The 16,045-nt window shown below is 40.4% G+C and overlaps 1 protein-coding gene across 1 annotated transcript in view; it reads right to left on the bottom strand.

The window, feature by feature from the left end:
• Positions 1-1,300: 1,300 nt before the first annotated feature.
• Positions 1,301-16,045, bottom strand: part of stk24 (serine/threonine kinase 24) — a 31,077-nt gene continuing 16,332 nt past the window's right edge. The window contains 9 exon segments of the mRNA NM_001130225.1: positions 1,301-2,274; positions 3,585-3,721; positions 4,095-4,163; positions 4,642-4,747; positions 5,760-5,902; positions 7,239-7,424; positions 8,178-8,335; positions 9,950-10,058; positions 13,175-13,231. Coding sequence (NP_001123697.1) covers positions 2,238-2,274; positions 3,585-3,721; positions 4,095-4,163; positions 4,642-4,747; positions 5,760-5,902; positions 7,239-7,424; positions 8,178-8,335; positions 9,950-10,058; positions 13,175-13,231 — 1,002 coding nt within the window. The 3' untranslated portion in view covers positions 1,301-2,237.

Genomic DNA, 16,045 nt, shown 5'->3' with positions numbered 1-16,045 from the left:
TGTTTCTATTGGTGCACTGTACTGAGGGGGTGGAGACAGAGAGGTCAGCAATGACGTTAGCTGTGTACATGTGATCTGAATGTAATTGCTGTCCTGGGGAATGCTCTACAGTAATGTGTGCATACCCAGGGCTTGGGTGTGTGGGTGCCTGTGCCCACAACTTGCTAGCACAGAGATGCAGGTACTTTACAATAGTTTTAACTTCAATTTTTGAAGTTTCTAGATAAAAATACCAGTACATAAAGCAGAAAAAAAAACCTAGAGCACTTTACAGAAAAACCCAACATTACCAATTAATAATTGTTTAGTGGTTGTAGATGGTGATAGACCAACGAAAAAAAATATAAATTACGGACTACAGGCTTTTGGCAAGTCCTTTTAAATTAGAAAATGAAGGTTTGCAATACATGTATTTTCTGTAAAAGAAAAATTAAAAGCTCCTATCCCACTCACCCAAGCCCATTCATATATTTAGCTTGGGTCAGAAGTAAATCATTTTATTTCTGTTCCAGTGACTAAATTACTTGGAGGGTGGGGGCAGCCAAGCTAACAACTCCTCTCTCTTTGGTATGCACATAGCCAACCAATCATGCTTAAATGAAAAGCCTCTTCAACTTCCTGCTGGGAACAGGTTCCTTTTTCTCATCAAAAACCCTTTTTGTGTCTACATAAACTGAACTCTAAGCAACAGGTAACATAGATACAGCAAAGCTGAGAGAATGTTTGGGTTATGTAAACATGGAAATCATTACAAGGCCTACTGAAAAGAAGCATGGACTCCTGGCATGAAAGGTGATAATGCAAGTGCCAAGTCTATGAAAGTGAAGTCAGCTGTAATAACTGGGTATGTGCTGTATTGCCATCGCCTGGAGAAACACTAACACCAGGCAATGCCCAGCCCATATAGGGCTGCAGTTTTCTAGGCATATGTGGTTTGCAATGCTGGCATTCCTGCTTAGTAGGTATAGCCCACTAACTAAGGAATGTTATCAGGGAAAGCAGAAAAAAACGAAATAATGAAAATACAATAATAGTTTTCAACTGTGTTCGCTCTATATATAAACCTGTGGCATCTAGCAGGGGGCACTGCCAGCACATTGTGACTGTTGCGGGTGCTGGATGTTGTAGTTCAGCAGCTGGAGGGTGGCACGCAGGATAGCCCTGACACGGTGTTACTGTCACACTAGCTCACCATTCACACTCACCCACAGTCACAGGATCCTCCCTGCTACAGACACTGCTCCGCCGCTGTCTGCACAGACCAATCAGTGACACGTATAGAATGATGTAACTGCAGGCATTTCTGTACGTATAGGGTTATAATATTCTCATAACTTATCCTAGTGATGAGGCTGTGCCTTACATATTTCAGACATATCTATAAATTAAAAACATTAAAACTCCATTGTGACAGTACCGATCCTCTGTCTTTTAAAGTATATACAAATAATATGTATCGATAAATGTACTGAAGACATATCTAAATGCCACTGCGTGTGTTCTGAAGAAAATAGCAATACTGTACAATGTCATATGTATTCTGACAAAACATTAAACTGGTTTTATCTAACAGATGTCCAAAGGGGCTTCTATATGTAGGTAACAAAACTCACTTGGCGCTTGACTTAAACCATGAACATAAAACATAAGTATGGCTGCCAAACATGAAATCCATACACAAAGCGTGTGTGGCTCCATTCCCCTCTTGCAACTAGGGATGCCCTGGGTCAGTTTGTAGGTTGGCAAACTCTAGTAAATAGTCAACTGTAAAGCTGGGATGTCAGCCCACGTCCCTCCAGCTGCTGTGATTTGCATTACCCAGTATTCATACCCTTCAACTGCTGGGGCATGCTGGGAGCTGACAGCCGCTTGAGGAAGGAAGGCTGAGGCATCTGATGGAGTAATTTATTGTACAAGAATTGCACAGAGCTTTCATTCCATCTCCAGCAGAACTGACTGCTTAAAGCAAGATACCTGAGGTTTCACAATATCTTCATTTGCCTTATCACAGTACTTTGCAGAGTTTTTTGTTTTTACATTTTTATATATTCGTACTATGATTAGAAAAAAAAAAAGGAAAAGAAAATCATAAAAACTATAGCTTTCACCATTTCCCTATGTTTAGTCACTCATCATTCAGGAATGTCCATGTCCTGTGATATCCATGAGCAGAGGCAAGTACGATAGGGATAATAATGCAAGGTCCATTTTTGCCTTAAAAAGGAGGAAAACATTCTTCAGTGCGAGGAAGAGTCCACTCCATTAACGGAATACCTGTAATGCAAGAATAGGAAAGGAGTAACGAAGGGCAGCCAATTATTTTGGTTATTATTTTGGTTGCCAAACGTTTGGTACGCCCAGCGTTTGTAATCACTTGCCCGAGGATGGCTTGGTTGAAGGAACCCAGGGCCGGTGCAGTTTTTGGCAGTCTGGAGCACCAGCCTGGGGTTCCGCCAACCAAGCCATCCTCTTCTTTTGTGAAAGATTTGTCCGAAAACCAACCCAAATCCTAATTTGCATTTGACGATTAGGAAAAGGAAGGGTTAAGGAGAACCGCACACAAAGTGACAGTGAAACATTTTCAACTTCTATGTTTATGTGACAAAAAGTCACATGATTTTTAGGATTCAGATTTGGTTCAGCCAGGAGCATGGATTCTGCCAAATCCTAATCTTGTGGAAAAAGCTGAATTTAGGCCGAATCCTGGATTTAGTACATCCATAGTAAAAAACTAGAATGTGCCACTGCATTATACTCCTCTAAACATAGAAGAAATGTGCTTTAAAAATAAGTGTTGCAAGGCTGATTTATTGAAAAGTTCTCCAAAAACAGTCCCACCCATCTGTTTCACTTCCTACTGCCTCCTTTCCCAGGCTGTGCAAAGGAACCAGAAGCACTTAGCACACTGCATTGTAGGACAGGAACCAATCAGCAGCTAGGTGTAACTGATAAGGACCTGAAACCTGCCATTGTGTGTGTGACTGCAGGGCTGTGATTGGCTATCCCGCTTCTACTGTGCTTCTGGTACACCTTATTTGAAACAAGGAGAGGGCAAATCTACAGGGAGCTCCAATAAAAGGGGCCATTTTTTAAAGATAATGATCATTTTTAGCCCTGAGTGAAATCTGCACCACATATTATTCATTATTGCCTACAAGTTTGGGGGGGGGGGGGGGGGGGGTCACATATACTATATCATTTTAGTATATTTTAGCCTTAGAGCAAGAGACAGAAGCAAAGAAAAAAAAGTTCCAAGCATTCGGCATACCAAATCCAATCTAGGTAGGTCCCACTCTCTCCAAAGGAAACAATTAAGTTAAATTACTGTCTGGGTTATTGTGTGCTCCAAAGGTTTCATTTAAGTATAAAGCTTTGAATTAAATTGTGTGAAATTTGACTCCTTAACCAACTAAATTGTCTTTTCTCTATTACTGTGTGGTGTCCCGGTGGCAAAACAAGTGGTAAATACTAAATTGAAACTATTGCTATGCAGAACCAGGTCACGGTGAAATACACAACACTCACGCACACATTGATATATGTGATCAGCAAGAAACAAATCCATGCAAAATGTTAGTTCTCACCTCTGAAGCCTAATAAGAAGCTGTGATACCATGGAGTCCGAGATACCCGGACAGGCCTCTTCAGCTAAATAAATTGCCTCTCTCAGTTCCTCTATTGAGCCTACGTTCCCGCCACACGCTTGACTCTTCTCCTTCAGCTGAAAGTAGAAAAAAATGCAAAAGTCTAAGGCTAATGCCACACTGGGATGATTCTCGGTCTGTGGGAAAGTCTGAGAATTAGCCCCTAAGCTGGCATCAGCCTTCTTCTTTGGCTGCACCCAGAACAAATGTGCGAGTCTGGGCACATGCGGCATTTCTTTACCAATATCTCCTGCATGTGCCTGCACCCTGGGCAACACAATGGCTCCAGGTGAAGGCAAAGAAGGCAGCTGATACCAGCGAAGGGTGCCGATTCTTGGTCTGCATTTTTCAACAAGCCGAGAATCAGCCCCATGTGGCATCAGTCTTACCCTTAGGGGCAGCTGCTCATTAAAACAAGAATGAGCCAAAGAATAGACAAAATGTACCTACCTCTGCAAATAAAGGAGACATAATTGTAGATAAGCACTGAGACAATGGCCGTTTGGGAATGTCTTTAACCTTAAATGTAATGTAAAAAAAAATAAATCAGTATTCGTCAGTAAGCAGACATTTTAGAAGAATGATTATTTTAATTTAAAAGAGACAAAATTCATATTTCTTAATATACAGCATATATACATACAAGCAAAGAGAAGTGAGGACGGTGAGTACTGCACATAACCCTTTCCATTCTTGTTCATTTAAAGAACATGACTCTTACTGCCATCAATACAATTAATGCTATAATAATAAATGAAAAAGACAGGGATTATGCTGCCTTGACTACTCCTAAAAGCATCGGAGGGAGACATTGTTAAGCACTTACTTTATTATAAGATTTAAAGTAATAGGCAGTGTATGTTTTTCCCATATCAAGCAAGGCTGGGGAGTGTAGCAAGCACTTACCATTATAAGTCATTGGTTCATATTAATATAAACTGTAGTATAATGGCTGGACAATAGGAACTTTTCTTGTGACTCAGACTTTATGCCTTACCTCTTCTGGCTGTGCAGGAATGGGCTCCAAGTTCTTCAAGTCTCTCTTTCTTCTTGTGAAGTTCCAATAATCCTTCTCGCTGCCAGCAGCTTGATCTACTTCTTCCCTTTACAGTGGGCAAAGGCAGACATATATACAAGGTTTATTTCTTATTACTGAACCTGCACTCTATGCCTGATCAATTTTCCCCTGTATTACTATAATTATTTCAATTTTTTCATAGAACACACACAGTTTTAGAAAAGGTGATTAGCTTGCAGCTGCATTTGTAATTCCTACTGGCATACCCAACCAGTCTCTCTACCAGTTTCTCTTATCCCCAGGATTTGACACTCAGTCTGCACTGCTGTCAGGGACAACTGAAACTGCTTGCAGAAGCCCCCAGAGCAGCAAATGCTGACCCAAGATAACCACTACTTTGCAAGCAGCAAAAAACATATGTATTAACACAAAATGATCAGCTCTGGAGTATTTTTAAGCCATCAACTTATTTCATTTCATTATTACTGAACAGTAGGATGGGGTCAAAGGAGGAATTCATTGAGTGTTAATGAGCTGAGGCACCAGAGTTAATGCTGAAGTAAATTTGGAAATAATCATTGGGGATGGAGTCACTTCCAAAGGCAACTACACTGTACATGTGGTAACTCCATTTTGTTTCTATTTCCAATTCTTGCTTTATAAATCCCACATTCTAAATGAAAACACCATCAGAAGGAACACAAAAGGGCTTATTTTGAGCACAAGCCATATTTTTGCATGTACAGTTCAATGTGAATCAGACACACTTGCGCTGAGAATCTTTTGGGTTCAGATGTCAACATTGGTGGGGCTCTGCTTTAAAACAATGGCTGTGCCCTGATTCTTTAGGTGCAAGTCCACTGCATCAAATGACACAGGCCACTATGGGAACACTGCGGTTACTGCACCCTTGAAGGGGACAGCAGCTTCAGGGTTTCCTACATCAATGTACGCAATTCAGGAAGCGACACAGAGTTAGTGCCGCTGAACACAGATATGTAGAAGAGCAAGAAGTGGCTTATTATAATATTAATAGTGCTTTGACCTTACATACAAGTAAGCCAAACCACTAGCAAAGTCATTTCATTGGTACTTACTCCTCAGAGTCTGAGCTGGAGGCTTCATGGCCCTGTTCTATCTTCCATCTCTTGTATCTGTCTATGAGCTCTGTTAAGTAGGAGGTTTTCTTTGCACTTCGCATAATAAACTTGTGTTTCAGCAGTTCCTTAGCTGAGGGTCTCTGGCAGAGGTTAAAAAAATTGTTCATATATTTCCATTTAGAACAGGTTCAAGCAATAAGTTATGTATAACAAAAGATATCAGCTAGTTTTATGAGCCGGCCACTCCCAAGTATTTGTCATTTAGCAGAAACCCCATGATCTCTATGTGGGAGTCCATATCTTCAGTAAGAAGGTCAAGCTGTTTACTTTTGATTTAGGTTTTCTTTAACCTTCAGTCCAAGAGACCACTTTCTGTGCTTTTACTTTACAAATCATTATACACATTTTTAACTGACAGGCCAGCACGCTAACTGTCAATACATTTTACCAATCAGTATAATGTTATCGGCCAGAAAAAAGTGTTGATATATCATAAAACAGATCAACCTGTAGGAGTTACCACTGCAATATATAGCAATGTGTATTGACTCCAAAGGGACACAAAGTTACTTTATGGCATAATGTGTGCAAGTCATGAATCCTCCCGGTATTAATATGAATGTAGGTGCTGCACATAGCTGCCAAGAGAAGTCTCTACTTTAAAGAGGACATTAAATGCAAGCTGATTGCAGAGTTCACAATAAGGAATCCTAGCCGCTTCCCTTGAAGCTCAGCTACCACATAGCTATCAGGCAGTTCAGAAGCTACATTTGACCCCCAACAATTTTAGGCTTTATGTGAAAGGGGCTGGTTTCCTTACAAAGATACTATAAAAGTCCAGGGAGCAGAGTGATATGTACAATTATTACTTTAGTAATCCTAAAGTGAAAGCATCAATCAACCCATAATAAAGACAGTGCTGCTGCTTGTGAACTTGAGGGAACTGGGATTAAGAACATAGCTGATCCTGTCCTGTTTGCTAAATGTATTAATATTATGGCATATACTTCACTGGGGTAAGAAAATCAACAGATCCAATGCCTCCAAGGGCAGTTTTCCCTTTAGTAATTAAAAGCAGAGGAAAGTCGCCAATATATTGAGCTCTACACAACAAAGAGAGAACATCAGGATAGCTGCTTTCACAAGTTATTGACCCAGTGGATGTTACAAGTTAATGCAGGTGGCCTGGATCTTCTTGGTGACACTCGCCTGCTACCTGAGAGATCCTGCAGCACAGTGCAATCTGAAGCCTAGGTGCACGAGTGTCACATAAGGCATACAAAAGTCAAGCAATCAAAGTTATAAAGGGTCACAAAAATCCCCTATGTAAGATCAATAAAGCCTTGGTCGTAAAGAATGCTCTCAACTGTCTGTTAGATAATATAATTCGAAACTAATCCCTGGTCTAAAGGCTAAGAAAATATTATATACAAGCATTTAAGGTCCAACATTGGCGCTGTATTGCAGCAGACTTACAAAACTGGGCTCCTTGTTTAAGCAGGCTTCTACAAACTCCTTCAGACCCTTGCTGTAGTTCCCTTCCAGTGTGGGAGGATTGTTCTTGGGTATAAGGAACAAGACTTTCATGGGATGTAGCTCTGAGTGAGGAGGCTCTCCTTTTGCCAGTTCAATAGCAGTTATGCCCAGGGACCAGATATCTGCCTGTATGTAAAATAAACGCATAAGGATAGAAACCCATAGCAGCTGCAACAAGACATGTAGATTTTCTCTTTTAATTCAAAAATTTAGATAATTCAGCGATGGCACACGCAGGAACTGTCACTGATCTCTTTATCTAAAGTATGTTAAGAGTACAAGGCTGAATTTCACTGCAAAGGGCACATAAAGTACACACTGATCTTATGATTTATAGGAGTTTCTGGTGATGAGGAAGAAAAACAACAACAACCAAATCGAAAAAGTAACCATGGCATAATAGTGATGTTGCCTTATCCAATCCTCCCCTCTGCATATGCAACATGCCAGCAAGGTGGGCCTGTGACTTGCATGTGTGCAGTAGTTCCAAGCTCCCGACAGTGGGGCATATTTACTAAAGAGTGAAAGCAAAATTTTGAGCAATTTCACCAAAAATGAAAATTCACCAATTTTCTAACAGGAGATTACAAGTTTCTCTTAATAAACTTTGTACTGGTAAATATTCTCTTTACACTGGTGAGAATTCATATCTTTTCTCCAGTTGAAATTTCTCCTGTGAATCTTTGCTAATAAAACACAAAAATGATTTTGCGACAAGAGAAATTGCTCCAGTAGCCACTTTTGCATCTAATTATCTACACATCCTCCTCCATTTTCCACATACACTATTTCTTTGTGGCGTAAATTCTCTGTGTTCTCTATGTTCACTAGCAAGCATGGAAAACCAGCCATGGACCAGCGCTGACCTTCTTCTCTTACCTTGGAATCATATGCAGACTGCTTTATAACTTCTGGTGCCATCCAGAATGGAGTTCCAACAAAGGTGTTCCTTTTGATCTGTGTGTCAGTAAGTTGTCCTGCAACACCAAAGTCAGCTAATTTCACCTCCCCGTGTTCAGATAACAGCACATTGGCAGCTGGAAAAGAGCAAAAACATTCCAACATAAAGAATCCATTTATCTGCCAAACACAACTGCAATTTATGGTAACAATACGGAAATGTGTAATACACTTATGCGTCTGAGTTAATGCTGCACTGCTTTGGGCACTTCCTTTGTATAGTTATGATTGCCATGATTTCTGATGATGAAAGAACAGGACAAATTTAGGGTTAAACACTCAGGCTTATTTATATATTCATAGATCTGTAAGTGTCCTGTACATAATTCTTAAATCAACCGTGCACAATATGAACAAATTCTTAAAGGTCTAGCAAGACTGTGTCAGTGTAGCAGCTGCATAATAATGCTCAGCAAAGTTTGTTTATGCAGAAGGCCAAGTTGCTGCAACAAACCTGCATGTAAAACCTAAGCTTTAAACACATCCTGACCAACAGACTTTCTGGCTGAATTTCAAAGGGTTCTGAAACACCTATGCAAGACAAAAAATTCTTTTTTTTAAAAATTAATTTTATTCTATATAGTTTTTACCATTTTATCAACAATGTGATGCCCCTCTGGATGAAGGGGTCGCCAACCTCTCACCCACCACCTGCACGCAAACATTGGCAGCAGGGAGTTAGGAGTATTCTCAGTTGAAAAGCAAGTTAATCGTTTCCGTACATGTGTGGCCTATTGTTAGCTGCAGCAGCCAACAGATTAATCTGCATAAGAAAGATGAGAGCTTGCGCATGTGCAGTACCACTCAAGGAAAAGCTTTTGTGCTCTCTCTTTTCCTCTGGCGGTCTCGCTGATCTCTAACTGGGTAAGCGCCTCATTTTAATTAATAAAGGAAGCATTTTAAAAAATTCATTATAATGGGTAAAGTTCTTCTTTTGCATTCCCAGCACTCTGATGGGGCTTTGTAAAAAGTGAACATCAGCACTGTCTTCATTTATTTATTATTTATGATTTTTTAAATACTTTTTTGTTCTACAAAAAAGCAATAAAAAAATAAAAACCATTAAAGAAATTTTTTGCTGCAAGCTGGATCTATGCAGAATAAAATCTTGTATCATTCGAAACACATACAAAATAAACAATCAAACCAACTGAACTCTTTTCAAACGTGCTTCAAATACTATGCAAATGAATCCCCAGTTCAGGCTCCATATAACATAAGACAATTTATCCATTTCATTTGCTAAGCAATTCTATTAATATGGCAGAATCAGCAAGTAAGTTAAAAGATTCACTCATTTGGCCAGGTCACCAAATGAATGGTTCTTTCCCCTGACGCAGTATGCCCATCCCGAGGGCCAATCGACCAGATCATAATGGCCATTATGCAGTCCAGATGCCAACAGATACCCTCAACCTGACGGAAAATCGAACCTGCCCAATTAACATCTACCCGATTTTTGATTGGGCAGGCCCTTCAAAAGGACCCACACGGGCTGAATGCCTGCCTACTCTGTCTGTCAACAGCTTTTGTCAGCCCATGTATGGCCATATTTCATTTGCAACACCTGCATGGAATGGTAAACCCTGCAGAAGGAATATAATCCCCATTCTTCTATTATTTTGATACAAAGAGGAATATGAAGACAGAGTTCCAACAACAGACAGAATAACGAAAAAGGAATGACCTACCTTTAATATCCCTGTGAATTTTCTTCTCTGAATGCAAGTAGTCAAGTCCCTTTAAGATTTCCCGTAAAATGGTTGCAATCTGTGTTTCATCTAAAGGACCAGGTTCTAACTGCCAGGAGGGAAGAGAAAATGTTGGTTAGGGTGATGGAACTTACTGAGGGATTGTTAGGGTAGTGCTTAAGGGTGATGGCACACGAGAAGATCTCGCCCATTGTTAGATCGCCGCAAGTGAAACCTAATTACTCACAGCAACCTGGCTTTTTCCCACATTTATTCCAGATCACAGAGCGGAATAGGTTTTACGTGCGATGATCTTAAAGTGGACCTGTCACCCAGACATAAAAAGCTGTATAATAAAAGTCCTGTTCAAATTAAACATGAAACCCAAATTCATTTTTATATTAACACATCCAAACCCATTATAAAGGCATTCAAAAATCCCAGCTGTCAATCATATATTGCTTGCCTCGCCTCTATGCCTTAGGCATAGAGGCGGGGCAGACAATAACTTTAGCTTTCCATTCAGCACTTCCTAGATGTCACTGCACATCTCACTTTCCCCCTCCCTCCTCCTCATCTAATTGTGTAGCCAGTGCATGGGCATGGGCATCAGGTCCCCCATTCTGGCACATAAACAAGATTTTGACATGATACAAAGTTTGCCTTCATAACAGTGTCCACAAAATCGTGCCTACCTGCTTGCTTTGATTGAGTAATTCCAAGACGGAAGGAAACAAGATTTATATTATTTATATAGCATAAGTAACATTTATTTTGCTCAAGTAACAAAAATAATTTGGAGTTATGTCTTGGGGTGACAGGTCCCCTTTAATGTTATGCTATAGAAGGTCTTTTATCGTAGACATGGCGTCTGCGGTAGCAAAGATTTAACTACAGACGACAAATCTCCATGTGTGCTATCACCTTTAAGCACTACCCTGTTCAGGAGTTCATATATACAGTTCACAAATACAAAGTGTAATTAAAAGGGGGGCTGTAGAGATATTATTGGGGGGTGAATAATTCACAAAACAGAAGTTGGTTTTAATCTGGAATACTAACCCACAGCTGAATGGGGAAGTGTGACAATCTTAGGGAAAGGTCACACAGGGCGGACTGTAAGCCTGCAGATAAGAACAAGCCGACAACCCATCCCTACACTTAGGGCTCTGGCATACGGGGGAGATTAGTCGCCCGCGATTAACTCCCTGTTCGCGGGCGACTAATCTCCCCGAGTTGCCTACCCCTGCCATCCCACCGGCGAACATGTAAGTCGCCGGCGGGATGGCAGACGCGGCGGCGGCGAGTCTTTTTCGGCGATTTCCGGAAATCGCCTCGCCGCGAACAGGGAGTTTTATCGCGGGCGACTAATCTCCCCCGTGTGCCAGAGCCCTTAAGGTGGCCATACACGCACCGATATTATCGTACGAAACCTCATTTCGTCCGATAATCGGTGCGTGTATGGCATGTCGGCGAGTCGACCGATATCGCAGGAAGCTGCTGATATCGGACAACTCACCGATCGGACCAGTTTGAAAATTTTGATCGGGCGCCGTAGAAGGCGCCTGACCAAATTTCTCCCTTCAGAGCTGAATCGGCAGAAGGAGGTAGAAATCCTATTGTTTCTACCTCCTTACCTGCCGATTCAGCCCTGAATGGTGTGTGGCGGATCTTACGATGTTTCGTGCGACCGATGGTCGTACGAAACATCGTCAGATCGCCACGTGTATGGCCACCTTTAGGGGCACATTTACTAATCCACGAAAGTCCAAAAAGCGTCCCAATGCAGTTTTTTCGTAAGGATCGGTATTTTGCGATTTTTTCGTAAATTGTCGTGACTTTTTCGTAGCGTTACGACTTGCGCGAATTGTCGCGACTTTTTCGTAGCCGTCGCGCCGAGGACGAAAGTTTCAGATTCATTCAAGCTTCAGTATCGTGACTTTCCTTGGGCCAGGTTGGAGCTGCAGAGTGCCATGGAGTCCTATGGGAGGCTTCCAAAGTCTGAAAGTTTTGCCCGCCGTTTACGAGCGCTCAATACGGAAAAGTCACAACAATATACAAGCAAATCGTAACGGCTACGAAAAAGTCACGACAATTCGCGCAAGTCGTAACGGCGACGAAAAAAACGCAAAAAATACGAAAAAGTCGCAAAATGTTCGTTTCCAATCCGAATTTTTCCCATTCGGATTTGTGGATTAGTAAATGTGCCCCTTAATATTTGGCACCAATATCTGCCAAAAAACTTGAGACTTGCTATTTGTTGGCAAACATTGGCTGTGTATGCCTGCGCTGAGGCGCAGTATAAATCCTACGCCTGGCCCAGGCCATGGAAGCAGGCAGTTGTTCCTAATGCTACATTAGAAGCCCAAGTCTTTGTGTAGATTAAAAAACAAAATTTGTATATGTATACAGACAAAATGTAAACATGAATGTACTAAGTGCTGAAAAAAAGGCTTATGAACTGCAGTCTAGATTTATAATTAGAATAAAATGTTCTTGGCATGACAGCCTGCTTTAATTAGAACCAGTGTGTGTATAAAACAGGATGTGAACATGTAACTTCATTAGTGCAATTAATGACAATATGGACAAGCTGCTTTAACACTGAGGGGGCTTGTTTATCAAGCTGAGTGAAACTTTAACAGCCAAAAAGTGGTGTAAGATGTGTTATACTCTTTATTTAGCACTGTCTATCGCCATTTCTAAAACCAGGTTAAGTTAAAAAAGCCATTTCATAAAAGGTGTTGCGTAAACTATTTTACACAATAGGTTGATAAATATGCTCCTGTGTGTCAAATCTGTAGCAAACGTGGTAACAAACTGTGCTAGGAAATTGCATAGATCCTACAATAAGCAGTCTGAACAATTTGAATATACAAAAAGCAGTAAGCCTCTGCATATGACTAGAGGATCTTAATGGCTAGCCCAAATATAAAATACTTCTCTACACATGATACATGAGGAATGGCATCAAATAATTTAGGTAACCACTAAGGCACCCATATTTATTTCTGTGAGTGTGTTTGGCTACCACTATATAGGGCTCTGTCAATCATTTTTGTTGCAACTTTTTTGTGTTGTTTAACTGCTACATGAATTACACCCAATTAGTCTTATTAGGGGCAAACGATAAATGAGTGGGTAATAAAACACACACAAATCATATACAGCTTCAAAATAATAGAATTCTAGAAATACATTATATATGAGAATTCATATACATACTAGATCCAGAGCAGAGCCTCCTCCAAGGTATTCCATAATGATCCATAATTTTGTGTCCTAAAATAAGAAACATACCAGATATCAAAAAGCAAATTGATATAAATGCTGGACAAGTTTACATATTTAATGCAGTTTCATTAAATTCCAAACAAACTGCATGATATTAAATGATCATTTGGTCAATTAACCTCTGTATAACACTGCCAAATTGATCAAAACAAAAAGCAGTAAAATGTATGTTCTAATTGGCACATGTACTGGGTAATTGGTGCACTTATGCCTGGTGATCAGGATGAATCCTTGCAATTTGGCACTGCCAATGCAGTGAGGAGTAGGGGAGATTTACACATCAAGTCTTACAGATTACTTAACTAAAACTTTGGGGAACCTTGTAGCAACTGAAGGAAGTGCCCAGACTAATCCTATTGTAAAAAGATATCATTGACCTCCTATATTAGTATGCAGCATCGGACTGGGCCACCGAGAAAAAACCCGATCCCCACAGGGTGCTCCACTGACCCTCGGGGTCAGTGAAAAATATGTATTATGCTGCTGAACTGCTCATCACCACTTAATAGATCCGATTCTAAAAGTCCTAAGAATGAGCAGAAAGTGGGTGAATTTTTCTGTGTTGTGCTCTAATCTAACATTTTGATAAATCTGCCCATAAAAGTGTTTTAGAGGTACCCTATTTAAATTAGCTCACCTGCAATCCACATAGCTGTACATACAATAATGCAGACTAAAGCATAAATATAAAGTCATAATTCATTAAAATTCACTTCCTCGAGTCCTAATTATTAAACAGGGATATTTAAAAATGGCAACCTGAGGTCAGCACCCTCATTATGTATGTATGTGTACCTATATTTATACAGTGCACTATTGATAATCTGGTTACTAGGTTTAAGGACATAATCCCTATCTGATATATTTAACCTCCTGAATGGCATTACTAGAGAGTCCCTGGCAACTAAGCCTTTTCTCTTGGAAAGAATTTCCCCTTTAACACATTCTTCATATTTGGATCCAGTGACATTTCACAGATGAAATTTTCTTATGGCAAAGAATCACAAAATACTTACATGGGTTATGAAAGTGTTCTATCAGAGAGTGCATATTTAATCTAAAACATTAGCATCAGGGCTGCCCAAATGGGGACCCATGGACCTGCTATGGCCTCTTGCCCACCAGCATCCCAACATCCCCCTTTGTATGTAATAACTGTTTGATAATAATGGGCCCCCTAATATGTGAAAGGGCAGCATGGTGCCCCAGCGAGTAGCAGTTCTACCGTGCAGCACTGGGTTCCGCAGTTTGATACCAGCTTGGGCACATGTGCAGTGTGTGTGCTCTCCCTGTGAGGCTTTTCTCTGGTACTCTTCCTCTACTCTGGCAGGGACTGATGGAATGATGTATAATCTCTGTAAAGTGTTGCATAAACGTGCTAGCATGATATAATTAACAAAATAATAGCAGATAATTGACCCATGTTGTGGAATATCTTGGACATAACTATTATACAAATCCACATGTACAGAAGCCCAAGATTTATGTGAACTCACTCCAAATAAAGGTTGTTCAGAAAGTAAACTACACAAAGCACCTTGGACAAATGTAAAGTCAGGACAGAAAACATCCACAAATACATGTCAACAAGGGGCTTATTTTAGTGCAAATATTAGCGGGTACTGGCCATTTGCCAATAACAGCACGTTTGATACCGACCACAGCATACATTTTTTTTTCTTTTTGAATTCTCTTTACTGAATTTTACAAACAGTTCAATAGACTATTTGACAAGAGAAATAAGACCACAAAATTTCAAAGAAAGCAATATATACTTTTTATATTATCAAAAAATTGAACAGAACCAACATATGACCTATTTTGCTTATGTCATCTCAATACTCAACAAATTGTTCTCTACAATCCAAGCTACTGATGCACTTAAGGGATTAATATAAAGAATCTGTCAAGGATGTGGTCTCTTCCCAACAGTCAGCAGGGCTATCCCAGTTCATTAGGGGTTAACCATTAGTTCTTCCCAAGAGTGGACTAGATTATACTAAATGTAACCACGAGAAAGTAATTCATCTTGTGGAGATGTTACAGAATTCTAAGTAAACCCCCAAGGGTGCGCATCTGCACAGGAACTGTAGTGCTTTCTACAAACAAACACATAACTGAAACATGCCGTACAAAGACGTTCCTAATTGAATATAATAATGCAACCAAGAACAACTCCTAGGGTGGGGTTGTCAGAAATTTCCAAAGGGACAATCCTATTGTAAAAAAAAGTATACAATTGTCCTCCTATAGTTGTATGAAAATGCATTCTCAGATATAACAATACATATACAGCACTTTAAAGTTAAGTGTCACTGAACTAAGTGCCGCGGGCCAATTGCTGGTGGGAAGGCACACACATTACTTCGGTAATCTGAACTCGCGCAAAGTTTTCTCCTGCAGGCAACGTTGCGTGACTTCAGAAAATGAAGCGTTGCGAAGGGCTTTCCACCGGGACTTCTAGTATTGGCAGTGAAAAGCATTTTCAGATTGGTTAGTCGTGTGGGCAACTAACTTGCTCCATGGATCCTTAACCTTACTAGCTCATGTATGGGGGCTTGGTCACCTTATGATCAATAAGGAAGGAATGAAGGAAGGAAAATCTCATCAGACAAGGACCTCATTGGGGGACAGGTGCAGTCCTCTCCTAATGGTTTGGCCAAACTTGGGTGACCAACTGTGGCGAAGACCTGCACTAGTGGTGCTATTAACAATACCCCCATGCATTTATATAGCTTTAAGTGGTTGGCAATGCTGCCATACTAAAATCTCTTGCCTATAGTACTCAAGGTATCAGGTTAG

Source organism: Xenopus tropicalis, chromosome 2, assembly GCF_000004195.4.
Source record: "Xenopus tropicalis strain Nigerian chromosome 2, UCB_Xtro_10.0, whole genome shotgun sequence".
Taxonomy (NCBI): Eukaryota; Metazoa; Chordata; class Amphibia; order Anura; family Pipidae; genus Xenopus; species Xenopus tropicalis.
Note: the sequence above shows the minus strand (reverse complement) of the source record. Positions and strands in the feature narration are given on the sequence as shown.